At 39.3% G+C, this 26,488-nt stretch overlaps 1 protein-coding gene and 1 long non-coding RNA gene across 2 annotated transcripts; one reads left to right on the top strand and one right to left on the bottom strand.

Moving 5' to 3' along the window:
- Positions 1-16,269: 16,269 nt before the first annotated feature.
- Positions 16,270-20,691, bottom strand: gpr27 (G protein-coupled receptor 27). The gene is made up of 2 exons (XM_043708351.2): positions 20,551-20,691; positions 16,270-20,276 (listed from the first exon to the last, which is right to left on the bottom strand). The coding sequence occupies exon 2, from the start codon at positions 19,960-19,962 to the stop codon at positions 18,847-18,849; it is 1,116 nt and encodes a 371-aa protein (XP_043564286.1). The 5' UTR covers positions 19,963-20,276; positions 20,551-20,691; the 3' UTR covers positions 16,270-18,846.
- A 560-nt stretch (positions 20,692-21,251) lies between these two features.
- On the top strand, positions 21,252-21,898 carry LOC148147968 (uncharacterized). The gene is made up of 2 exons (XR_015759421.1): positions 21,252-21,389; positions 21,523-21,898. It is a non-coding gene; the product is annotated as an uncharacterized LOC148147968 (long non-coding RNA).
- Positions 21,899-26,488: the final 4,590 nt, after the last annotated feature.

The raw sequence follows: 26,488 nt of genomic DNA, 5'->3' as shown, positions 1-26,488 counted from the left end.
ATAGTTAGTATCCCAACCTAATCTAGTCCCATTTGCCAGTCCTTGGCCCATATCCCTCTAAACCCTTCCTATTCATATACCCATCTAGATGCCTTTTAAATGTTGCAATTATACCAGCTTCCACCACGTCCTCTGGCAGCTCATTCCATACACGTACCACCCTCTGTGTGAAAACGTTGCCCCTGAGATCCCTTTTAAATCTTTCACCTCTCACCTTAAACCTGTGCCCTCTAGTTCTGGGCTCCCCCACCCCAGGGAAATGACTTTGTCTATTTACTCTATCCTTGCCCCTTATGATTTTATAAACCTCTGTAAGGTCACCCCTCAGCCTCCAATACTCCGGGGAAAACAGCCCCAGCCTATTTACTATTTCCCTATTGCTCAAACCCGCCAACCCTGGGAACCTCCTTGTAAATCTTTTCTGAACCCTTGCATCCAAGACAAATGAGTCATATTAAAACATGTACTCTTGAGTTGTCCTACATCCTGAGACAGCTGTTAATGTACCTTATATCCTCACTATTTCTGCAGTGTCGCACAATGCAATAAGCCTTCAATGTACCCTTACAACCGTTAAGCAACTTGACTGACAATATCTCCTGAATAATGGGTTATGTAGTTTTGAGCTCTTCCCTTCATTCAGCTCCATAATTATGAGGCTTTGATGTGTGTTATAGCCATTGCAATACCACACCCATAAATTTCTTAGCTTTGTTTTGAGAACCTAGACATTAGGCAGGCCCATAGATACATGACAGATTCTGCCATCACTCCCATAAAGTGCATGTACCCCGTCCTCCAATTGGCAATCCCCTTACCCTCATTATTGACATAAATATTTCCGAATATAACCTGAAGCATCTTGACTCCAATACCCTCCTGACATGTGAATGTTTAAATGATAGATGAAGTAATCTCTGGTAACCTATTTTTCTGATTGTGAGAGAGGCACCTAGCTGCGGGAATACATAAAGCAGCAAATTCTTTTTCTGATGGAAGATGCCCTGTATCTTTAATTTCCAACAATCTTCTCACCTTATATTAGTATAATAAGGCTATACAGACATTGGAACACTGCAAGTGAGTACATATTTATGGAAGTGCATTTTATATCTAATGCATGAACCTATACCACTGATGTGTCTTTAGAAAGATTTGTTTTCCCTCATTCTTCCAATATGTCTAAGTTCAAGTTCAACATTGACACTGGGGTAGAGAGATCCTGTTAATTTGTATGGTCTCGTGACTTTGAAGACTTTTGCAGCATCCTGTGGGGCCCCTGAGCCTGGATGGCTCTGGCCTACTGAAAGTGTCCCAAACAGGTAACACCTTCCTTGTCCTCAGCCACTGGAGATAACAGAGTAATTGCCAGAGAGACAGAGAACCCATCACGTGTCCTGAGAAGAAGTACATGTGCTTGTTGTTCCTCCTCCCTGCTGCTGTTATCCTGTCTCCCCATGAGAGGAAGGGCCATCTGCAATGGGGTTGAGGTGGCTTGCTCCCCCTTGCCATCCCATAAATACTGAGCATCCACTACTCCAGTGATAAAGTGCAGATCTGAGTGCATATCCAACAGTTATTGAACATTCTGCTGGACATGGATCTCGAAAACAGTGATCGTCCATTCTGAGGTGGCAGGCACATGCTCAAATGCTGGAGTCATTACAGTAACAAGAACACGGACAGACTCTTATATCTTTCAGTCCAGTCTACTGACAGCCTATGTTGTGGACATATGCCAGTGATATGTTCACTAGATTTTGGGGGCTATTGAATCTAATCTGGATAAAGAAAGAGGGTGAGAAAATGATCACATAATCTAATTGATGGATAAATACTAGCCAGGACACCCTGGATAATTTTCTTACTCTTACTCAAAATACTTCCATAAGATCTTTTACAATATTCCTCTCAAACAAATCCTGTCCTCAGTTTAAACTCTCATCTGAATTTCAACGCTTCCAGCTATGCAGTACATCTTTAGTACTGAATTGGACTGCCAGAATAAAATTTGTTATCAAGTCTGTACTGGGCATTATCACATTGCTGTTTGTGTGAGTCTTCCTGCGCACAAATAGGATGCCGTGTTTCCTACATTTCAATCAATATGGTGAGTATGAGTTTAAGATAGGCTAAAGCCCAGAGTTTTTCACTTGCTACTCTTCTTCAAATGTGGACCAAATGGATTTGTAACAGACCTTAATTCTCCAGAAAGGTTCACTTTTTTAAAGAATACCTAATAAAATGTCAAGCTTTTAGCCAAAACATTGGGGTGATAGTACCTTTTGTGTTATCTGCCTACAATTTACTTCAGAGACTCTTTTTAAATTGTCTTCCAGCTTTGACTAATCCAGTCTGTATATCGTTCTTCCTTATCTCACCCGATGCTGTACCTTATGACTTCTTTCGCCATCTCTTTACTTGTTTTCAACTAACTTCAACTAACGTCCGTTATAATTTATGTATATTGTTCATAAAGTCTGTAAATGCTTGTCCATAATAGTAATCTGAGCTAAGTAGTCTAAATCCTTATTAGACTATTCTACTAAAGGATTGTTCATTTAATTAACTTCCATTCTACTTTCACAAATTGATTAACTTCCTCACTTCAGCAAGTATTTTGATTAAGCGGGGTTAACTGAAAGTCCTAGCACAGTTTTATAGTACAGTTTTAAGTGTGTACTCTGTTACTCTCACATGACTACAGAGACTTCATATGACAATGACCCATTTTCAGGTTAACTACACTGTCCTAACTAAAGAATAATCACTCTATTAGTTTGTCTTTAAAGAAGTATAACCCTAAACACTTTCCAGTTAAAAACAACTAAAGTATGCCTTTACCTAATTAAAACTGACCATTAACCATGATGTTAATTTTAAACATATTCATATTTTTAACAGTTTTGGTCACCTCCCCCAACTCCCATTCTGGTCTCTGCATCCTCTATAGTTCAATCTTACAACTTTTACCCACATAGAGTTTGTGGTTTCCCATTCCTACAATCTAGCCTTGCCAGGAAAGTTTTCAGTCATCATAACACTAACCTTTGCCAATCTCATTTGTCTGACTTGCTTTACATTATTCAGTTGTCTTGGAATATTTATGTTATTAGTGTAAATAATTAGGGTTAACTCATCTTTAAAAATGTAACTTGGCCATACAGTTTAAGGTATTCATGTTTGCTTTTGAAATGTTCTATAGTTTATTTTTGGATGGTAATATTTTTCAGTTGCTGTATCAAAACAACAAATTCATATTTGTCAAAAATGTTATGCATGTGATCATAATAATAGATGTCACTACTAGAAAATGTCTCTTAATCCACTGACACCCACACACTCTTAACAGTTTATGCTGTTGTCTAGCACTTGCATTGCTATAAATTTGCCCTTCCAGCGTATTTAAAAGTGTTTCTGCTCATTACAGTGTGTTAATTAAAGTGTGAAAATATGGACTAATTTATGCTACCTAATGTGTGGCATTCCAAACTTCATAAAGTGGCACATTGTGGGTTCATGCTAGATCTCACTTATCAGCTTGGTTTGTAAATAGTTTATCAGACAAAGTCTGACAACAATGTAAGAACATAAAATTTAATAGATGTAAAGAAAAATAGGTTTGACGAGAGATTTGAAGAGAACATCGTAAAAGTGCAAAATATTAGAAGTACAGCAGATAAGAGGAAATAAATTGGCAATTTTCAGTCCTGTACTAATCTTCCCCATTTGACAAGCTGTTATTTTAAACTCCTATTCAGATTATCTTCTTATTCCAGGGGCAGACCTTTATGGGATCTGCCAAAAGGTTTGGGGTGGAGCCTGAAAAGCTCACCAGGTGACTTTCCTGTCATCTATCAATCTGCCCCAACCTCTCTGTAATTTTCGGGGCACAGTTTTTGTGTGGTGGGTAAGGACTAGGGCAGCCCAACCCACCAGATTGATGACTGAAGTCCTTAAACAGCCAGATAAAGAATGTTTCCAACCCAGCTACAATTCTGCAGTCAGCAGGACAAAGTCAGGGACATGGGAATCACAGTGGGTTTCCCCACTCAGATATTGGGTAGGAAAGGAGTAATAGCACCTCCTCACCTCCATCACAAACCTCTTTTCCCAACAACAATAAATCAAACTCAAACTCAAACAACAAGGTCTGCCACACATCTTTACCTAACCATCACCACTCCCCCAATTCTCAACCTTCTCTGTAGGTTCTCTCTGTTGTCCGTTATGCCTTGGAGATAAGTATATCTGACACTAATTTCTATTTCTAAACAAGGTTTTAATTAATGCTTTAAAATGCCTTATTTCGTGTTTATCCTTGATTTTAATCATTTCTCTAATCCCACCCAAACTTGACTAACAGCACAAAGGACAGAGAAGATTCAATAGATACACAGAAGTAAAACTGTGAACAATTGAACAGCCTATCCCCTAGCCTTTTCAGCCCACATCCCATGCTCCTATGACCTCTTCTAGGTCCCACAAGACCACTGCATCTATTCTAGTTCTGGCCTCCCCCCACGCTTAAGTTTCATGGCTTTCCATCTGATCTTTGTAGTGGGCACTACTCTTAATGGGGCTGCTGAGACTACAGAGCTGACAGCCAATCAGGTTAGCCAGCAACTTTCTGAGGTGGGATTTCCTCCTGAAAGGTGTCCCGCCACCTGCAAACTGCTCCTTCAGGTATCTATTGTCTGAGGTTCAGGCCATTGTTTCTCCTTTCTAGTTTTACTTCAGGCAATAGGTTTGTCCTAGTGCAGTACTTCAGCTTAAGAAGCAATGTTGGCATCTGGTCATTCTTCACAACTGGAACTGTCAAGTGTACTATGTGTTGAGGCTATTCTGTCCTTGCACACTAGTGCATTGTGTGGTTCCAGAGTTTGAACCCATTATTTGGGGCTCTTTGCAGATTAATATATGATGCCACCAATTCACTGACCTGTTCTGCCCTGCAATTATCTCAGACCACTAAAACATCAAAAAAATGATTTGTGCATTTCATTATTGCTGAACACTCCATATAACAACAACAAGGCTAGTGAAAAGAGGATTTGGGATATCTGTCTCAGGATGTCCTTTTGCTAAAATCCCTTTCCCACCAGCAAACAGTGAGGCTGAAGCATTTGCAACAATCTTCAGTCAGAACTGTTGAGTGGATGATCAACCTCAGTCTAAAACACTCATCAGCCAATTCAATTATCTTCATGCAGTTTCAAGAAATAACTGAGTGCAGTAGGTAGATCGAAGGCACTAGGCCCCCAAACCTTCCCAGCTGCAGTAATTGTGCTCCAGACTAGCTAAATCTCTTGGCAAGCTGCTCCATTACAGTTACAACACTGGCATCTACATGACCATGTAGAAAGCTTTCCAGATATATCTCATTCACAAAAAGTACAAAAAGTCAATCTGATCAATTACTGTCTCATCAACTTACTCTCAATTATTGACAAAGTGATGGATCACATCAAATCAACATAATCTGCTCAATAATGCTGTTTTTGGATTCCACCAAAATCATCTGGCTTAAAATCTCTTCACAGTTTTGGTCTGAACATAGATAAATTAGTTGAATTCCAGAAGTGAGTACTTTTGTTTGATTATTGTATCCAGATGTTTGAGTTACATTGAAGTCAATGGAAAGAGGGGGAAATCTCGCCAATGGACTGAATGATAGCTAACACAAAGAAAGTTGATTGTGATTATAGGAGGCCAACACCTCATCCTGAGGACATTGCTGCAAGAATTCAACACAATAGTGACCAAGGCTATCCATCTTCAGATGTTTTATCAGTGATTTTCTTCTATCATAAGGTAAGAAAAGAGAACATTCACTGATGATGGAACACTGTCCCATTTCTTTCGAAATAATTTAGATAATGAAACACTTGTGCCCACTACAGCAAGACTTAGACAATATCCAGGCTTAGACTAGTAAGTGATAACTGATATTCATGCCACACAACTGCGGAACAATGATAATCTCCAACAAAAGATCTCTTAACCACATCTTGTTAATATCAATGGTATTACTATGATATTTTATACCATCACCATCCTTGGAAATTACATTGACCAGAAACTTAACTAGACATAAACACGATTGCTATGAGAACAGGTCAGATGCTGTATACTTTGTGATAAGAAATGGACCTTCTGACTTCCCAGAGTCATTTGACCATCTGCAAGACATAAATCATAGTGGAATGAAATACTGTCCATTTGCCTGCATTGCTAAAGCTTCAACAACAATTATTGGGCTCAAAACCATCAAAGATAGCCTCTACCAATAGAAGATCAAAGATAGCAGGCACAAGAAAATATCATTATCTGTAAGTTCCCCTCCCAGTCACTCATAATCCAGGCTTTGCAATGTATCACCTTTCCTTCATCAACCCTGTGTTAAAGGCCTGCAAGCTCCTCTCTACTGGCACTGCTGAGAAACCTTCTTTGCACAGACTCTAACAGTTTGTGAAAGCAATTCATCACTACCATCTGAAAGAAAATTGGGGATGGGCAAGAAATGTTGACCTTCCTAACGATAGCCAAATCTTGTGAATGAAGTAATAAATTCAGTGAAAACACTGATACAGGGTCCTAAAACTTCAAGAATATAACTCACTTCATCATGCAAAGTAAACATTCTGACCCCAGTATAACAAAGCATATTTCATCAAAGCTATTCATTTGTTTAAAATACATTACATCAATATAAGTGCCAAATTTAAAAACCCATTTAATCCAACTAGGCATAACTATGGAATGTTATGCACACAAACTAAAGACAATTACTGCATTTCTCGAGAGTAAGCTTATTCTATATTGAATGGTGTGTACTCAGCAGATCTTATGTGAGGTGGTGGGAGCAGTGTAATGATTAGCCTCTGTAGTTTTCATGGGAAGGAAAAGGAATGAAAGCAAATAAGGAAAACAAGGGAGTTCCTACTCCTAGTTACTTAGCTTTTCTTCCTGGTGGAATTCAGACTGTGAATGCTGGGCCTTGTGCAATATTACAAGAATGCCCTGGAGTAGAGTATCCTGAAGGTATCTGTAGCCGATAGACCCATCCCTAATTATGGTCAACAGCTTCAGAATATGAAAAGGAAGTTAAATTGAGAAGAAAGTACAATAATGAAAATACGTCAATATATTTGGGTATGAAGCAGGATGCCATCAGTGATGTAATGTTATTGTGGAACTGCTGTTGTGTATTTGATGGTTTCCACAAAGTTTAGCAGATACAGTGATACAGTCGGCCTGCACAGAATTCATCCACCTCAGCCTGGCATTTTTCAGTCAAAGAAATGTGGGCTAGTTCTCCTTGATGTCCTGATCAATATCATCCCTGAAAGAACATCACTAAAATGAAAGAGATTACCTCGAGATCATCCAATTTCCCTTTCTTGTTGCCTTACTGTGTGCAATTTGCCTTCTGCCTTTTTACAATGTAACACTGTTTCATTAGATGTAAAGTCACTTGGGAACATCCTGAAGTCAGGAAAGGTGCTAAATAAATGGAAGTGTTTTCATGTGCTCTTTGTTGGGCTACTGGAAAGAAAACAAAAATGTACACTGTTGTGTAAGGATTGTTTTCTTTAGAGTGGTAATAAACTATATCTGTGAGGGGGGATGGAGAGATCAGTGCTCTCAACTTAGTTTCTCCAGTATCTGACTTGGGAGTTAGGGAAGGTTTTTCTTCTGGATAGATCATATTGACACCTTTGTTGTGGTAGGCATTCACCTGAGTATATATATTTAAAAACAAAGCAAATTTAAAAATCATATTGCAAACACACAGCTGAAGCAGAAGAAATGTTCCCTGCAGTTAGGCAGACAGTCATCCAGCAGGATTTTCAGAGAGAAGGCCACACATTTAAATGTTATTCTTCAGCATGGTGATGTTACCTTTCCAATTAAAATAAAACATATCAAGTTTATTGGCTTCCACACAATTTTGCAATGAAACTGGGAATCTGTTCTCTGGAAGTTTGTTGTTTTAAACAGTTTAGGAAACAAAAAAATGTCAAGATAAGCACACCTTTTTTTTGGATTTTTCTGAACACTAAGAAATATATTAGTTTGAGTGGATAAACTGTCAGCAAATCATCAGAACATTGCACAGTGCGTTATTTATCATGCACAAATATCAGCAGGAATATTTAGCCTGGTCTTCACTGGGTACAGAGGAAGAAAGTGTGTTGTGTTTTTTATTGGGATACACAGATGAGCAAGTGCTGAATGGTAAAGGCAGGGAGTGATGAACATGATTTTGTCACCACTTCCTGACCACAACACAGCCAGACTGCAAGGTCATAGAGTCATAGAGATATACAGCACGGAAACAGACCCTTCAGTTCAACTCTTCCATTTTAACCAGATATCCCAAATAAATCTAGTTCCATTTGCCATATTTGGCCCATATCCCTCTGAACCTTTCCTATTCATGTACCCATTCAGATGCCTTTTAGTCTAACCTTGAGCGACTGTCTGTGTTGACTTTGCACAATTTCCCCAGGTCTGCATGGGTTCCCTTTGGGTGCTCTGGTTTCCTCTCACAATCCAAAGATGTGTAGGTTAGGTGAATTGCCCATGCCAAATTGCCCATAGTGTTCACGAATGTGTAGGTTAGGCGCATTAGTCAGGGGTAAATATAGGGTGATTGGGTAAGGGAATGGGTCTGGGTGGACTACTCTTCAGAGGGTCTTGTTGGGCCGAAAGGCCTGTTTCCACACTGTAGGGATTCAATAAAAAAAGTGTTGTAATCATACCAGCCTCCACCAATTCCTCTGTCAGCTCATTCCATACACACACTCCCCTCCACCTTTCATACTTTCTCCTCTGACCTTAAACCTATGACCTCTTGTTCTGGACTCCCCCACCTTAGGAATAAGACCATGCCTATTTACCCTATACATGCCCCTCATGATTTTATAAACCTCTATAAGGTCACTCCTCAGCCTCCGATGCGCCAAGGAAAACATCCCTAGCCTATTCAGCATTTCCCTATAGCTCAAATCATCCAACCCTGGCAACATCTTTGTAAATCTTTTCTGAACCCTTTCAAGTTTCACAACATCCTTTTGATAGGAAGACCAGAATTGCATGCAATACTCCAAAAGTGGCCAAACCAATGTCCTGTACAGCTGCAACATAACCTTCCAACTTCTATACTCGATACTCTGACCAATAAAAGAAAGCATACCAAACGCCTTCTTCACTATCCTACCTACCTGCGAATCCACTTTCAAGGAGCCATGAACCTGCACTCAAAGGTGTCTTGTTCAGAAATACTCCCCAGGACCTTACCATTAAGTGTATAAGTCCTGCTCTGATTTGCTTTTCCATATTGCAGCACCTCGCATTTATCTAAATTAAACTCCATCTGCCAATGCCTTAGCCCATTGGCCTATCTGATCAAGATCCCATTGTACTCTGAGGTAACTTTCTTCGCTGTCCACTATCTCCAACTCTAGTGTCATCTGCAAACTTACTCACCATACCTTCCATGTTCACATCCAGATCATTCACATCAATGACAAAAAGCAGTGGACCCAACACTGATCCTTGTGCTGGCTGTGGGAAAGTTAGACCTCTAACACCAGGGGAGCATACAGGGGAGAGGAAGAGCCTGAGTAATGATGGTCAGATGACCCAGTGTCTGGAGGTATTGTGTTGAATGGGTGACATCAGCTGCTGGAGATATCAGGCACCAGAGACACCATGAAAACATGGAAGAGCCAGGCTGGTGATATCAGATAGTCAGGGTATTTGGAATAATCAGAGGGTGATAGATATCAGTGACTGGATTCACTGGGGTAAAAGGAGAGATATCAGTGACTGGAAACACTAGTAAGCAAAGGAAACATCAGTGTGTCAATGAAATTAGAAAGCCAAAGACATTCAGGAGTCAGAAATATTATTAAGTCATAGAAATTGGATGTAGAATACTTTAGGGAGGTACCAGACATTTGAGGTACTGGTTGTAGCTGGAGACCGGAAAATCAGCAGGTGATCATAGACATTGGAAAGGCAGCAGCAGAAGGAATGGAACAGAGTCTGGAAAATCAGAGCTATAAGGATGTTGGATCAGTGAAAGGGCTATATTTATTTACAATATATATTCATGGATGGGGAAAGGGAATGTCCTGTAGCCAAGTTTGCATATTACATGGAAATAGGTGGGAAGGAAAGCTGTCAGGGTGACACAAAGTGTTCTGCAAACAGGTTAAGCAGTGGACAAGAACTTGGCAGATGGAATGTAATGTGGGAAAATGTGAGGCTGTGCACTTTGGCAGGAAGAAGAGGAACTGAATATTATTTGAATGGAGAAAACTACAGAATGCCACAGAACAAAGGGATTGGGAGTCCTCGTGCATGAACCACGAAAGTTAGCATCAAAGTTCAGTGGGCAATGGGGAAGTCAAATGGAATGTTGGCCTTTATTTCAAAGCTACTGAAACACAACTTCTCCTCATAAAACAGTCCCCCATGCCTGCGATCAGCCTTATGAATCTATTCTGTACTGCCTCCAACATCATACATCTTTCCTTTGATAGGCAGTTCAAAACCCTTCACAGTATTCCAGCTGCAATGTGACTAGTGCTGACCTTATTGAAATTTGCAAGATTATTATTGGGCTTAACAGATTCAACAAGAAAGGTTGTTTCCTCTTATAGGAATCTAGAACCAAAAGGAACATTCCCAGAATAAAGGATTATGCATTTAAAACTGAGATGAAAAGAAATTTCTTCCTTCAGTGGGTAATGAACCTGTGGAAATCTTTACTGCAGAGGGCTGTCATGTTGTATCATTAAGTATATTCAAGACTCAGATAGAGAGAAGGGAATCAGGGTTTATGGGGAAAAGGCAAGAATGAGGATTACCAAATCAGCCATGATATTATTGAATAGTGGAGCAGATTGGATGGATTGAATAGCCTTTGCTCCTACAAAGATCAGAAGTGTTGGTGGGTGGCAGGTTCAGGATTAGAGGGATTATGTTGATGAGAAATCAGGGTGTGGCTGGTGTTTGTGCTGAACTGCAGAACAGGTAAGGTGCACCTAGCAGACAATCAATGAACATTTATCAAATATTGGAAAATGAATCTGACCAATGTGAAATATAATATGGAGATTACATCCTGGTTACAATAATTAAATGACCAAGCCAATTCCTGGGAATGTTTTGGTTGTTGACTTGTTGTCCATCCTCCATCACTACTAGAAGTGAACAGTTTGGAGAAGGGTTGTAGTTGATTTTGAGATTTTTAAGATTTTAAATCCTGTCCAAATCCAACTCAATCATTTTGGTGGTTAAAATACCCCCCATTTTGTTTTTTTCTTATTGATCTTATTGATCAATTTCTTATTGATCTTATTGATCAATGATCAATTTATCTCGCTTCATTTGGAAATAAAAACACAATTATTTATTAATTGGGCAACAATTACAAATGACCTATTTTGAGCTGATTCATTGACATGAAATTGAGAGTGTTTTTTGAAGTAAAACAGTATGTTCTTCTGTACAAAATTGTTTTGCTACAGGTATTAACATAATGGCCAGTTGAAATGTAATTTATCAGCAATAAATTTAAAAAAGCAGTAGTGACAGCACAGAATAAAGTCCTTAACTTGACAAGTTGTAAGTTAACTGACAGCTAGTATTTAAACTTTGAAGGTTCCCGTAGGAAAGAAAGAATGAACGAATGAGGTCCCACACATCTGATATCCGAGAAAAGAATAATTTTGAGCAGATTGATGTTGATTGAGTCTGTAATTTTGCGCAGAGAGAATAGAAAGTTAGCATGAAGCATCCAAATAATCAGTCTTTATCTGTAGTTCATGGAAATTCTATGGTATACATCTCATTGGCCCAGAATAACAACAAAGCTAAAGTATTTGCTTTGTAATTCTGATACTTTATCATACAGTTTATATTAATGCTTTTAAACATCTTTATTACTTACAATGTTAATATTTTTCTGTTTTAGAACAAAATGGTAAATATACAGGAAAACTGCTCAAACTTTGGTCTGTTTCACAATTCAAAAGCAGTTATACCAAACTTTATTACTCAGCAATGAAATTACTGAACCTATTTCAAATCAAGTGAGATTCACAAAAATCAGTGGTGTAAAAATGATTTCATCTCTTGAGCTCACTGCAGAAAACTCAGTAAATGCAAAGGAGCTAATATGGTGTTGCTTTCAAAAAGATTGCTCTAAATAAAATAGCCCAATTACAATTATATTAGGCAATTGACATTGCCTATAATAAATTACTGTGAGAGTGACAAGACTGGATCTCTAAAGGCCTAATTTGATTCAAGCTCAGGGATGATGGTCACAAATCAGCAAAGGCTGTTACATGACACAAGATAAATGAGTTGTGGCAAATCCAGTCTACTCCCAGCAGATCCAAGCACATCACACAAATATGTTCCTCATTTAGCACATCAGCACTGAAGATGTACACTGGTAGTCTCCCAAAGTACAATGCCTGTTTGAAGATGTGATTCAGGAATTAATGTCTGTAGCTGACCTACTTGCACTTTACCTGTGCATAACTAAAGCAAAAGGAAAAACAACAAATCTGTTAACTAACAACTTTGTCTCCTACTCCATTATGCAAAAATAATTAACAATTTTAAAATTTTTCAACTTGTTTATAAGAAGCAGAACTTATGTCAGAATATTCTGTCTATATTCACACTCACATGCTGTGCTGACATAGAATCAATAAAACTTCTCCATCATGTGACTCTTAAATAGGCTACATAAGAAAGATTTAAGCTTGCAAGAGTTATGTCATTATTTCATTAAACCAAAGTAGATACAGTAAAATGAGGATAAAATTCTGTACAATTCATAAGGAAAATCTTCATTGACAATGAAAAAAGAATTAATGAGGTTGCATTGATAGATTACATTGGGTCTAATGTGCCATGTTTATTGGTGATTGTAATGTAAGACCATATTGTATGATCACTGGATAAATAGCAGTAAAAAAACCCTGAAATTACACAGTGCTTTCATGACCCCAAGATATAACAAAGCACTCTACAGGCAATAATATTTTTGAAATGGAGTCATTTTTGTGTGAAAGGCAATAACTAATATGCAAGAACCCACAATCATCAATATAATAATGACTTGATCATCCATTTCTCGTGAAGCTGGTTGAAGAATTTACGTGTACATCTGGAAGAACTTCCATGATGTTCTTCAAAATACTGCCAAGAAATCACTAATGCCCACCAGAAGAGCCTTGATTTAACATTTCATCCAAAGGACAAAATAAAAACTGATCAATATTCTGTGTAGAGATTAAGGATTTCTTGACTATTGTATTAGTGGCAAATTATTTTATAAGTAGAAACAAATGGACCCAAGAAGTTGTATGTAAGAAACTTTGTGATATATCTGATTGAAAAATGAGAAGTTTAATCATTCCTTTCATGTTTTACTCAGTTTGAATGATCAAAGTATACATCTAATCAGTTAAAAATTAATATGTATCAAAAATTTAACATTTAAGAAAAGGTTTCTTAATGCAAATTGGGAAAGTAAAACAGTGTGTGGTGGCTATTGTTGGACCAATATAAAAAATAAATGGCACATTTTTTTCAGGATTACATTTACTCATTGAGGCTCCCATATGCCCATTGTCACTTCGACTATACAATTGAATGTAGGCAAAAAAAAAATGCCTAACACTAGTTTTATCATTCATCTCAGACATATTGAAAATGCTTAGTTAGAAAATTGGATTTGTTTTCAAACATGAGTTTCATATTTCATATTATGGTGTACAGTCTCCGAATTAGACACATAATCACTTAACTCCCAACAATCTAACAACAAATACCTTCATCTGTACCAACAGTCAAAGAAAGTCAGCCCCAAATAGAGTTTTCATTAACTGTCCTAAAATATAGAAATAAAAGAGAATACTTCAAGACAAATATGCTTAAAATGAGAGGTTGCAAATCTCAGATGCAAAGGCCACAAATATCATTGTCACATTTGTTGGGATTGACTCTAAAAAATGTCACTTTTTTTTAATCATGTTCAGTTTCCTTCTAACGAAAAGTTGAAATTTTGTGGGGAACCACTAATCATGTAGCATGTCTATTTTTAAAATCAGTTCTAAAAAAAATTGACAAATCAACATTAATCCTATAATGAGCTGTAGAATGAGGTTAGTGAAGATAAAATGAATGAGAATTCTATTTCTGTAAATAGCAAGGTATAAGTTTTGATGTTTATAAGCCCAAATAAGAGAAGGAAATCTTAAAAAGTTATTTCAGATTATTTTCCTCTCAGTTTTAATTCATAAGTCAACGATTGGAAAAATCTGGAGAGATATCTGAAGACAGAAGCAAATGTTTAAATGTAAGAGAAGTTTGTGCTAAGAATAAAGAAATGAAGATCTGAATTAGAGGTGCACCAGTTTGCTATCTCAGGCAGCCTATATGAGCATGCCAGAAATGATACCATCATCTGTGTTAGGCTGTCCTGGAAGGATGAGGTTGTATGACACCCAAGACTTATTGCTATGGTTGCAAACTCATCAACAATAAGCCAAATAAACCAGAGTTCAAATACATCAAGTAGGCTTCTTATTGAAAACTGTTAATTTGTCAGCTGTAACATCAAATCAATATAATTGATTAGCATTATTTCAGACTTGGGCATTGTGTTTAACATCAGCTTACAATAACTAAGGTCCAGTTTGGTGCTGAGTTTGGTACAGTTGTCATCTTCACAAACTAAAGTTATTTGCATCCATACATTATCTTGTTTACTCTGTGTAGGACAAAAATGTGGTCAATTGTTGCCATAAGTCTTAAATAAGAAACAATAGTTCACAGATGAGGTTGTGCTGTTGTAGTAATTTCACTAAATTTAAATTCACAGACTTAGGCTAATGCTTTGTGAACCCGGACTTCAAATCTCATTGTGGTAGTTGATGAAATTTTAATTAAATTGATAAATCTGGAATATATAGTTAGTTATTAACTACTTTGGGGAAGGCAATCCGTCATCTTGACTTGTTTGACCCACATGTGACTCCAGACTCTTAGCAACATGGTTGATTCTTAAATGCCCACGTAAACTACGGTGCAAGGACAATTAGGGGTGAGCAAAAAATGTTGGTTTTGCCAGTAACACCCTCAATACATGAAAGGAGAATAAATAATTTTGTTTGACTTACTTTGTTTGACAAGAAGTTAGCTTATTAGAGAATGATGATTTATTGTGTAATAGTTGATAAAATTTTATCTATGAACTACAGACAAGAGTAGGTCATTTGGCTTCTGAAGCCCACTCTGCCTTCAATAAGTTCATGGCTGATCTAATCGCAGTCATAACTCCATGTTCTAATTTACCTCGATACACTTTGGCTCCCTTGTTAGTCAAGAATACAAAATGTTTTGGTATATAATAATCCTTTGCAGATAGCAGTGAATCCCCAGATGATTCTTTGATGAGAAGGTAAAGTGCAAGAGTTAAAGACTCTTCTGAATATTTTTCTTTCGATAACAAATTATAGGATTATAGGTTTATAGGCTTGCCAACCATTGCATTCTTCTTACAACATAATTTGTTTTAACCATTTCTATACCAGCAGCCTAGTGGCCTAAGTAAGTTAACCAGTTGATGCTAAAATAACGCTGACAGGTTCACACTCATGAATGCATCATTCCCACAGTCAGGAACACAGTCATTTCACATTGAAACACTGCAGTCACAAAAAAAATGATAAATTTCCTGTTTGGGTAGGATTTGTTTCGATGAAAGAATGATGTTGTAATCCATTGTAAAACTCAGTTCTCAAGAAAAGCAAAATTCACTTTTTCAAAACTGGTCAATTCTTGATGTTAGTCATGATTTGAGTTGAAATGATTTATACATTTAGCATTGGGATCAGTGAGATGAGCTGCACGGAAACACTCATAAATACTCTTGCAAATGCATATCAGAAATGTAACATTCATTATTGAGCAAAATCTACTATGACACAAGAAGTTCAGTTTTATAATCATCAACGATATTGTCATTTTATTTTTGCTTCAATGTTTAATATTCCAAAATTTGCAATTACCTGAGGCTGCTGAATTTTCAAGTCACTAAGTCCATCCTTTTTAAAATCTTTTTAGTGCATTTTCAGTCTAGTCATCAAACAATTTCAAGGAAAGTGAAAGCTGTTTGGTGTAACCAATGAAAGTATTGAAGTTTTCTACATGATGCTGATGGTTCTCAGACAGCATTTATTACATTTTTATTTAAAATTATACAAATAACTTGCTCATGTATAAATGTGGAACACAATTTTAATCCTGTTTGGGAAGAATGCATTTGTAATTCACTCTTGGCATATGTAGATACCCTCATTTAAGACCAGAATTACACAATAATTCATTAAAATTCTCCCATTTCTTAAACTTCAAGTTAATCTATTGAGTTTTGGATACCTGAAATAGAAACTATGCTGGTCATTTCACATTGGATCATAAAGGACTTTACCAATCATCATACATATTTGACCATATTCAAATTATATAATTCCAAAAACAATAAACAATTATTCCTTTAGATCGTTTTTATTGTATCAAATCTAGTACCACATTAATACCAATTTACATCACAGGTGTGATTCAAATGCCTCTTTGTGAGAACTAATGTTAATTTGAAGTTCAAACACATCTGCAGCTTTTCACTTTAACCCTTCAATCAAATTGCATGGTTTATATTTCAGCTGTTCTCCACAGTCTCATTCTTTCCTGCTTTTCTTTTTATTTATTTTTGTTCTTCCATTTATTTATGTCATTTCCAAACCATCACAATGTCGTAGTCCACTTTATAGTCAAAACATAGCTAGCAAATTGGATGGGTAATAAAAGGCCTCAAGTATATTTAAAATTTATTTTCATAACCTTTATTTTTTTTCAACTTTGTGACAGGGTTCCAACATGCCAAATAAAGAATTATAGTTTTCATTTTAAAAGTGTTGCCTCTCATTTTCACATTAACAAAAGCAAATAATGAATTGTTCTAACTTTTGGGAAAGAGTTGTATCATTCCAGAATAAGTTACACTGCAGTTTAGTAGGTTATATACCCTAAATAAATACAGTACATCTTATTTCAAAAACAAAAACAGAAATCACTGGAAAAGCTCAGTAGGTCTGGCAGCATCTGTGGAGAGAATCAGAGTTAACGTTTTGAGTTAAATGACCCTTCCCTAGAATTGATGGTTGCTAGAAAAATGTTGGTTTATATGCAGAAGATAGGGTGGGGGAGGGGGTAAGGTGTAAATGATAGGTGGGGATAGAGCCCAAAGAGGGAGAAGAACTGATGGACAAAGGAGTGGGTAATGATCTGGCTAGGAAGGTGAATAGCTGTTAATGTCTGTTGTACCACATCTTGAAGTATTTGGTAAAATGTTAATCCAAGTCATTTGTTCAATAAAGCATTTGTATTACAATGTGAGCAACAGGCTAAACAAAGTAACTATATTCTGGTAACATTCACCTGATATGTGTAGACATTTTTGGCAGTCATTTCTTGCATAATAGTGTGAAAATGGTGAGAAAATTTAGTAGGATTTAAGTTGCACTTCACCAAACTTGCCAGTTTCTATCCTAGTTGGAAAGTTTTAGGAACAAGAGTTGGCTATTCTGTCCCTCGTCAATTCTACCATTCAACTAAATCTTTGCTGACAAAATCTGAAATAATGTGTCAGCTCCAGTCTGATGTTTGACAAAGTTTCTTGGATATTGCACCTTTCTTTCTGCAATTGCCAGCTTTATTCAATGTTGTCATTCCTTATGAATCAAGACAGAAAACTGGGCCCTCAGCTTTGTCTTTTCAGTATAAATTATATAAATTATCAAATGTGATCTTTACTAAAATGCACCCCAAAGTACATTTAATTTGAATACCTGTTAATTTAATTCTCACTGTGGAGAGAGAAAAATGTTCTTCTGCTCAATAAATTTATTTTCAAGTAAAAACCGTGGAAATTACAAGAGGAATAAAAGCTACCATCTTGAATCAATTATGAGCACATTATAACTTACTAAGTTGTTAACTTGTATGACAATAACTACAGCTAACACTGAACCATCAGACTGTTATTTACATTTAGCTAGAGAAAGTAATTTAAAATTGACATCTGTTTTTCAAAGACAGTTTGTAAAACGCACATTAAGATATGAAATTGCAAAAAGTAACGTTTAAAGGTCAAAACATTTTTTTCCAATATATTACAATGCAGATAAACAAGCTAAGAAAATATCAAAAGGGAAAGTACATCAGACAGAGTTCTTAAATTGGAAAGGGGGAAACGTGTCACTGAAATTATGATTTGTACATTTTTTTACATTCCAGTTCGATTTAGTCTTCTGGATATTTGTGAATAATCTGCCGAGTTTAAAGGGCAGCGCAGCTAGCGAACAAACTTTAAATTCGTTTGTTGTAAAACGACACTCTGAGATTGGGGAAAGTGCTTATTTGTGTTTTAATTCCCTGATCTATACGTTTTCGAACACTCGGTAATAAATCTACGAAATTTGGGCCAACGATCCCAATAATAAGTGGCCTCATTAAATTCGTATTCCAGAGAGATTAACTTGTCCTGGTAACACTCCACTCAGCTCTCCCACCTCTTCAATGTAAACAGAAACCATTGGACGTGGCTGTCCTCTGACTAAGGTTAATCCGCCAAACGACTGCATGTACATCATTAAGATTAAATTGGATTTTCGTGTGTTGTGCGCAGTGCGTGGGTTTTCATGCTGTGGGAAGAAAGGGGGATGGGTCCCTTCTCTTCCCATGTCTTTAAATAACGCAGTAAGCTTCCCTAGGCGTCTGTGTGCTTTGAAAACAAGGGAAGTGGGTTCTGAAGCAAATCCTCAGCTCTTTGTTGAAGATAAAGCATAAGATGGGGTTGACCCCCGCCTGGGCGAATGTCATCCACACTGCAGCGGTCAGGTAGACCTGTGGGATGGTGCTGGCTTTGACAAAGACCCGCAGGTAGCAGGCGACAATGTAGGGGGACCAGAGCAGCAGAAAGAGCACGGTGATGATGTAGAACATCCTGCCTATCCTCTTTTCCATCTTGAATTCGTCCAGGACGAGCAGTCGCTTGTTCTGGTTGTGGGCGGTCTGCCTGATGCCCACCAGGGTCGGTGGGGTGGGCCCTCTGCCGAAGCCGGCGATCCAGTTGGCAGCCGCTTGGCCGGTGGCCCCGGGGCCGTGAAACGTCCAGTTCTGGCTGATGGCGGGGACCAGCTGCGCGGGTTTCATCTTGCGGTGGTCGTAGACGAAGAAGATGAGCTTGACGTAGACCAGGTGGGTGGCGGCGATGATGACCGCCAGCATCAGCATGAAGCCCAGGGTGTCGTTCGCCTTCACGTAGCGGTGCTCGAAGATGCACTGCTCCTCCTCCCGGATAAATTTGTAGGTGCCCACGTCGAAGACGGGCGGAAAGGCCATGGCCACCGACAGGGTCCACACCATGCAGATGACCGCCACGCAAGTCCACACGCTCATCCTCTTGGAGTAGAAGCGGTGGTGGGCGATCGCCATGTAGCGGGTGATGCTGATGCAGAACATCATGAAGGCGGCGTGGAAGCAGAAGAGCACGGCGGCGAACGCGATGATCTTGCAGCTCAGCAAGCTGTAGGTCCAGGCCGAGCCGCTGCTGATGGAGATCATCACGAAGGGGAAGCAGAGCAGCGAGCGCACGATGTCGGCCAGGCACAGGTCCAGCAGGAAGTAATAGGGAGCGCGGTGCAGGCTCGGCTCTCTGAAGATGAGGAAGGAGAGCAGCAGGTTCCCGGTCAGGCTGATGCAGATGATCAATCCCAGAGAAGCCAGTTTGACGGCGGAGGCGGTGATGGCGTAATTCTGAAGAGAACTGTTGGTCTCTTCGAGCTCACTGGCGTTCGCCATCGAGGTGGCGGCGGGCAGTGTTCGATCCCCCTCCCCTCCCTCCCTCCCACCTCCTCCTCCTCCTCCTCGAGTCAGTGCCTCAAGCTTTCCATTTCCAACGGAAAACCACAAAGTTCCTTTTCATCCTCATCATCAGCGCCAGCGCCGCCGCCGCCCAGGGACGGACTGAACCGAAGCGATGCCTCTCACTCTCTCTGTCTCCTTTTGTTGTTGTTCTTCAGTGTTTGTGTGTGTGTGTGTGTGTTTTTTGGGAGGGGGGAAGGTTGGGGGTGGCAGAGTGTAATTTCTTCATCCACCCTGAAGACCGATCATCTCTGAAACAGGAACAGGAGACATTCGTTTAACGGGATCGACCTGCTTTCTTCAAACGCCCCCAATCTCCCCACCCCAGTTTCCCATCCACACCCCAACCCAACCAGCAGCAGCAGCAGCTCCCCCCCCCCCCCACCCCCACCACCACGTACCGTGTTTACCAAACGATGTACGGTTAAGCCACAACACACACGCTTCTCTCTCTCCCACACACACACACACACACACACACTCCAGAAGGTAACACTAGGTTAAAATCATCATCAATACTAATACCTCTTCTTTCCCAGTCATGGCAGGGAGCTGAACTTCCGGTGAGTGCTCACAGAATGACTTTAGGGTTAGTGTGAGACTGCGCAGAAGAGAAGGTGCCAGCGTTTTTTCTCCGGCTCTTTTCCCCCTTTTGTTGGAAAAACATCCCTTTTGTTTCCAGCCCAGAACATCCCTGACCCCGCCAGCTGGCCAGCCCGGGCTCCGAGCTTTCTCTCGCAGAACGGGAGAGAGAGAGAAAAAAAAAATCCACTCCTCGTAGTCCCAACTGCGCAAGTTCCCTGCTGCACCGTGCAAGAATATCATCCCTCAGCTTTTCCCCCTCCCTCCTTCCCACCCCCAAGGCAAAGCAGGGTCGCTCTCTTTCGTGATGCTCTCTCTATACGGTAGCCCAGAGTGACTGGGTTCTAACCAGTGTGGGTAAACACAAAGAGATAACAGGCTGTTGCCTCCTATACTTCAATTTGCAGCCATTCTCATTATAAGCCGTTCCCAGACTGATGACAGCAGAGTCCATTGTACACGAGTGGAAATGTGGAATCCTCTTTTGTCGCTGATTTCAATTCAAAACCATGTGGATTTGTTTTTTTTTTGGATACATTATACAGTTGTATCGTCCGTGTGAGGATTCCAGAGGTGAAAGAATGCTCCTGAACATTTTCTGCTCCACATTTTCCAAAGTATCTCAATAAACACAAATACACACCCACAATTAAAAGCTCGGATGTGTATTCTCCGGGTGACAAGAAAACCACATTTATTTCAGTCAGAATGTCGCTATCATTCCGCTCGTTTCCAATCGGGATGGAGGAGGTGGGGTGGAATTAAATTTTCCCCCAAAAATCGTAAGTCACTGCCCACCTTATGTTAAACCCGACGCACGTTTTACACTGTACTCTCCTGGAGTACAAAATATTGATGCAACAAAGAATCCATTTTACATTATTGCGACAAAACAGGTTTTTTTTTATTGTTTAGGCTCTGCAGCTGCCACTACAGAAGCAATATCAGAAGCAAATGAAAGGAAGAAGGATATGTCATCTGCTCGCTCTGACACAAGCAATTGGACTAAACCAGCCTATTCAATGCCAGCTTGGAAGAAGCTGTGACTCTCCTCTGCTTGCCTGTCATGTAGTTAATACACATGCACCCCCTATGGACACGTTCGCCAAAGCTCTGATCCTGTCTTCATAGAAGTCCAAACAGAGAAAGCTCCGATAGGTTGGGCAGACACACTTAGACGCGAATGGCATTTTCCCCGTTAAACTAAGAGGTTACTATTATTGATTAGATACTCAGACATGGTGATTGCCAAATGAGCATGTCACATAATAAATCCCTGTAGTATGCAGTGTTTTATGCACACAAATATATTTGGTACTTCAACGCGGTCTTTAAATGTGTCTCATTGAGGTTGATCTTTGTTTGTTGCCAGGCTGGGTGGCTGTGCCCCAATCTCAACGTCAGTACCTTCATAAATCCCTGTAATTAAAATAGCAAGATCTTCAGAAACAGTAGAGTTAGTCTAATTTAATTCATCACACGCCCATCAACATTCTAACATTCGAAGACGCGTCACTGTTCTGAGCAAGGGTCATCGGACCTCACACGTTAACTCTGAATTTATCTCCACAGACGCTGCCAGACCTGCTGAGCTTTTTCCAGCAATTTCTGTGTTCGTTACTGATTTGTAGCACCCGCAGTTCTTTCGGTTTTATTTACAGCAGGTTTAGCGAGAAGCAGGATTTAAGGAGAGAGGTTTTAGAGAAGGCATTCTGGAGTTGAGAGATTTAACAGCGAATTGTGGATTTTTAAAAATCGACAATGCTCAAAAGGGCAGAGGTGGAATAGCACAGATACGAGGGAGGGTGAGTGGTAGAGCTGCAGGTTACAGAGACAGGCCGGGAGAAGTTTACGTTGTTGCAATATTATTACAACTCGTATTTGTAGTTGAACCGTGAGACCAACTTTGTTTTGGATACACAGCATAAAGATGGTCATGAAGATGGCCTGGAGCTCCCATTTGATTTCTGCTCATATCTGCAAAAATTAGGTGTAACCCAATTAAATAACGCAAACATTTGTCAACTTGAACTTTTACAGCATTTCAAAAGTCCTGTAACCCAATGCAGCACCTGCACACGAAGCTGGTAACGCGTCCAAAGCAGACTGATGGGATCCTACTGATTGCTCCATGTCAGAATTCTCTTCACATAGTGCTGACATTCTCCTGTACACAGACTCGAGTATTCATCACGTTTCCCTGGAGTTCCGCAGTCAATTGAAGCCTGGCTGCAGTTTGTTTCGTTTTTAGTGCTGCTGCAATCACTTTCATTTCAATTAAAGTTAATCTAAGTTCAGTCAATGAAGCAGCACCTATTTGACTTCAATTAACTGCAGATCACAGTTTTTATGTACTTCATTTTTCCCTTTTAACAATTGTTAAAAAAAGACAAAACATTTCAACTTGAATATTACATAATTTTTATCAAAACTCAGTTTACCTTCATACTGAATGTCCTACTCTCAATAACAGTTTTGATGTTTGCAGTAGGAATGCCATGTTAGGTTTACAGCCCATCAGCAAAGCATTCCAAATGGAAATTCATGAAAGCGCAATTTCAATAACATTTTTCTCATTAAAAGGTGTCCACTCATTAAAAGGTGTCTCACTACAATTTCAGTACTCCTGATCTTCATAATGTACATTTTTTGCAAGGCATACAGCCCAAGGGGTTCTTCTGTATCTCTCTCAAGACATCCTTTTAACAATTATTTTAAAAAAGGCAAAAACACATTCTACAAAGAGGAGGACAGCAGTCTTTCCCCCAACACAGCAAACTTAAGGAGCAACATGCAGAGGGAGTAGCAGTTGAGGTTCTTGGTCGATAAGCTGGATCTGATGGAAAAAGCCTTCCTCACCACTAGTCAAGCTAAGTCTTATGCTTGTTTTTTTTTGGTTCTGTCAAAGCATTCTGTCAAATTACTGTGACAGTATGTTGTCAAGTGGAGCCATCCAATTTGACCTACCACTTCATTTATCTGCAGGACCCCTAGGACATTATCTGTTGACCATTGTATGATGGAGTTATGGTCAAGAGTGCATTTCTGCCTTAATTACTCCATGATGGACAGGTAATACAGCATTATGCTACTATTTGGAACATTCCATGGCAATGTGGTCAGACCCATCCTTTACAAAGGGTGACACAGTATTTCATTGGTTTGCACTGCTGTTTCTTAGTGCCTGGGATCTGGATTAATTCCACCCTCGGGTGACTATACGTGTGGAGATTGTACATTCTCCCTGTGTCTGCATGGGTTTCCTCCCACAGTCCAAAAACATGCAAGTTAAGTGGATTGGCCATGCTAAATTGCCCACAGTGTCTAGGGGTGTACAGGCTAGGTGGGTTAGCATGGGAAATGCAGCAAGAGAGTCAGGGGGTGGAATGGATCTCTGTTGGATGGTCTTCAGAGGTTTGGTATGGATTTGATGGATCAAATTGATGAGATTTTCCAGCAATTTTTGTTTTTGTCCCAACCTTTACAACACTGGGAATAAATAGAATCTCAACATTTAGTGACATTTGGTGTTACACACTGAGAGTCTATGGACAAAGGTGGCCATCAGGAGAAGGCAACATTGGGTACATTTCTTCCCCCTTCACCTAATTGTCAGTATAGTGTATATGTGCACCTGTGTATCCAATCAGGTTTTGACCTCCAGGCAAAATTAATTTTGACTTAGGTGATTGTCGTAGTGCAGAAGTGAAGAATGGACCACATCAATCTACCATGTCAAGCAATGCTTCACACCAATGACCAGTTTCTTATCTGGAATAGAGAAGAAATAAGTTTTTGTTTTATAATTCTCCGTCTGGTTTTTAGCAAACACACTGGACCCAGCACCTTCAGATAATCTGACCTGGCCGTGAAGCTGATAAAGGATCAGTTAGTCCAGTTCTTACGCAATATTCAGCTGCAATTTAGCTTGGTTCCGGAGGCCCATGCAAACTGGTTGCAGGTGCTCTTCAGTTGGTTAGACTGTATCTGGAGTGTTGTGTACACCCTAATCACCACATTACAGGCACGATTTAATTGCTGCAGACAAAGTACAGAGGAGATGTACAAGAATGCTGCCCAGCTTGAAATTTGCAGATATGGGCAAAGATTGGATATCCCAGGGTTGCTTTCCTTAAAACAGAGGAGGGGACATGAGGATATGTAGAATTTGCTGCCCAAGTTGGGGGCTGAGTCAGAAACCCTCAAGGCGCTTGCAAGAAACCTCGATTGGCACTGGAAGCATTGTAATCTGCAAAGCCATGAACCAGGTACTGGAAAGAAGGTTTAGAATTAGCAACTAGTGCAGCCAATGCAGACACAAGGAGTGGAAGTACACTTTCGGTGCCATCACGTTTCTATCGTTCAATGGTTCTGTGACTGACCCAACCAAACAGAAGACGATGACATCATCCCTGCATTGGGAAGCTTTGACCTGAATGGATGCCATGCCTGGAATAGTCATCCCTCTTATCCCACATCTTTCCTGATGGACTCAGCAAGAGGGTTCTATACAATGCACTAACAGGATGAGGGTGAGAGAGCAGCCATATCTGACTCTGGATTTGTTGGAAAGGTTTTCTCATTTCCACTCATTGATTGAAACTGTACTACTCATGTTTGTGTACAATATTTTGATCCAGCTGTGGATTCCTCCCCCAACTCCATTCTGGAGAGCTCATTCATCATGTAAGTGTGCAATATTCTGCCCTAGTTTTGTACTGCTGATAGATCAAAGACGACAAGTGAAATCAAATAGAAAGTAAGGCTGAGTATTAAATCAGTCAGTTCCTGGCAAGGCACGCTTTTGAGATACTAGCAAATGCAGAGTTCAAGCTCCTTACTTGTTTGCAATAATTCAGAGGAGATGTTAGGTTTATGTTAATATGTTTAGTTGGAAACTTGCATGTAAATTTACTTCAGCAAAAGTGACAGTTTAAAATGCATTCTGGGCAGATAGAAACTCCATGCCATTTTTTTTTAGTCGTTATTTCATGTGGTCCATGTATTTGCTTTGTATCTAGATTGCAAGAATCTCTGGATCCCAGACAGATTCAGTGAAGGATAGCCACCTGAAGGTGATCTCATGCTACCTGACTTCAATTGACTCTAAAATCAGATTTGGACCTATATTTGATATCAATGCTCATCTGAAGAAAAACACGTAATGCTTATGTTGCAAAAGTGGAAGCATAACTATAGATTTAATTTAAATCATTTTACAAAGGAGCAAATAATGTACAAATTCAAAAAGCAAGATTCTGACTGTGACTTTTTGTTTGTTCTCCAATTCAGTTCCCCAACCTCTGCTTTCTAGTTTGTTTAAAATCATTTTTCCATTTTGCAAAAAGTAATTTTCTTTAGATCTTTTGTTTACAAAATTTTACGGCTAGGTTTGTTGTTCCTGTGTTCTCTGGGGTAAAATGGCTGATTTCATTGAAAAATACTGATATAAAGTTCTTAAGATCTGTACCATGGTCCAATCTGTCTTTAAGGCTCAGCTTTTCCCTGCCTCCTACAGTGTTGAACTGGTTGGTTGTCTTAACTGCTGCAGTTTACCAATAATGTGGGTTCAGTAAAGTGATTCCAACTACTTATTCACACTATACATATTACTATAGTCTAATTCAGAATGCTGCTTCTACTGCATCTCCATCTCAGACTCACTCTCTTATTATCCTTTCTTTGTTTTGATTACATCATTAGTTAAATTACTGACCATTGACATTAACCCCTGACATTTGCACTGAAACAATTTAAGCACAAGTACAAACAATAGTTGTAGGATTGAATAAAAATTAAATGCAAGCATTTAATCCAGTTTCTCATGTATGAATTAATGTGGGTTCCACCACAGCTTTAAGCCATCATAAATGTCCATTTC

This window comes from Chiloscyllium plagiosum, unplaced genomic scaffold (genome assembly GCF_037043375.1).
Source record: "Chiloscyllium plagiosum isolate Xiang-an unplaced genomic scaffold, Cpla_swu_hap1 HiC_scaffold_14, whole genome shotgun sequence".
In the NCBI taxonomy this organism is placed as follows: Eukaryota; Metazoa; Chordata; class Chondrichthyes; order Orectolobiformes; family Hemiscylliidae; genus Chiloscyllium; species Chiloscyllium plagiosum.
The sequence above is the reverse complement of the archived record's forward strand: the minus strand, read 5'-3'. Positions and strand labels throughout refer to the sequence as shown.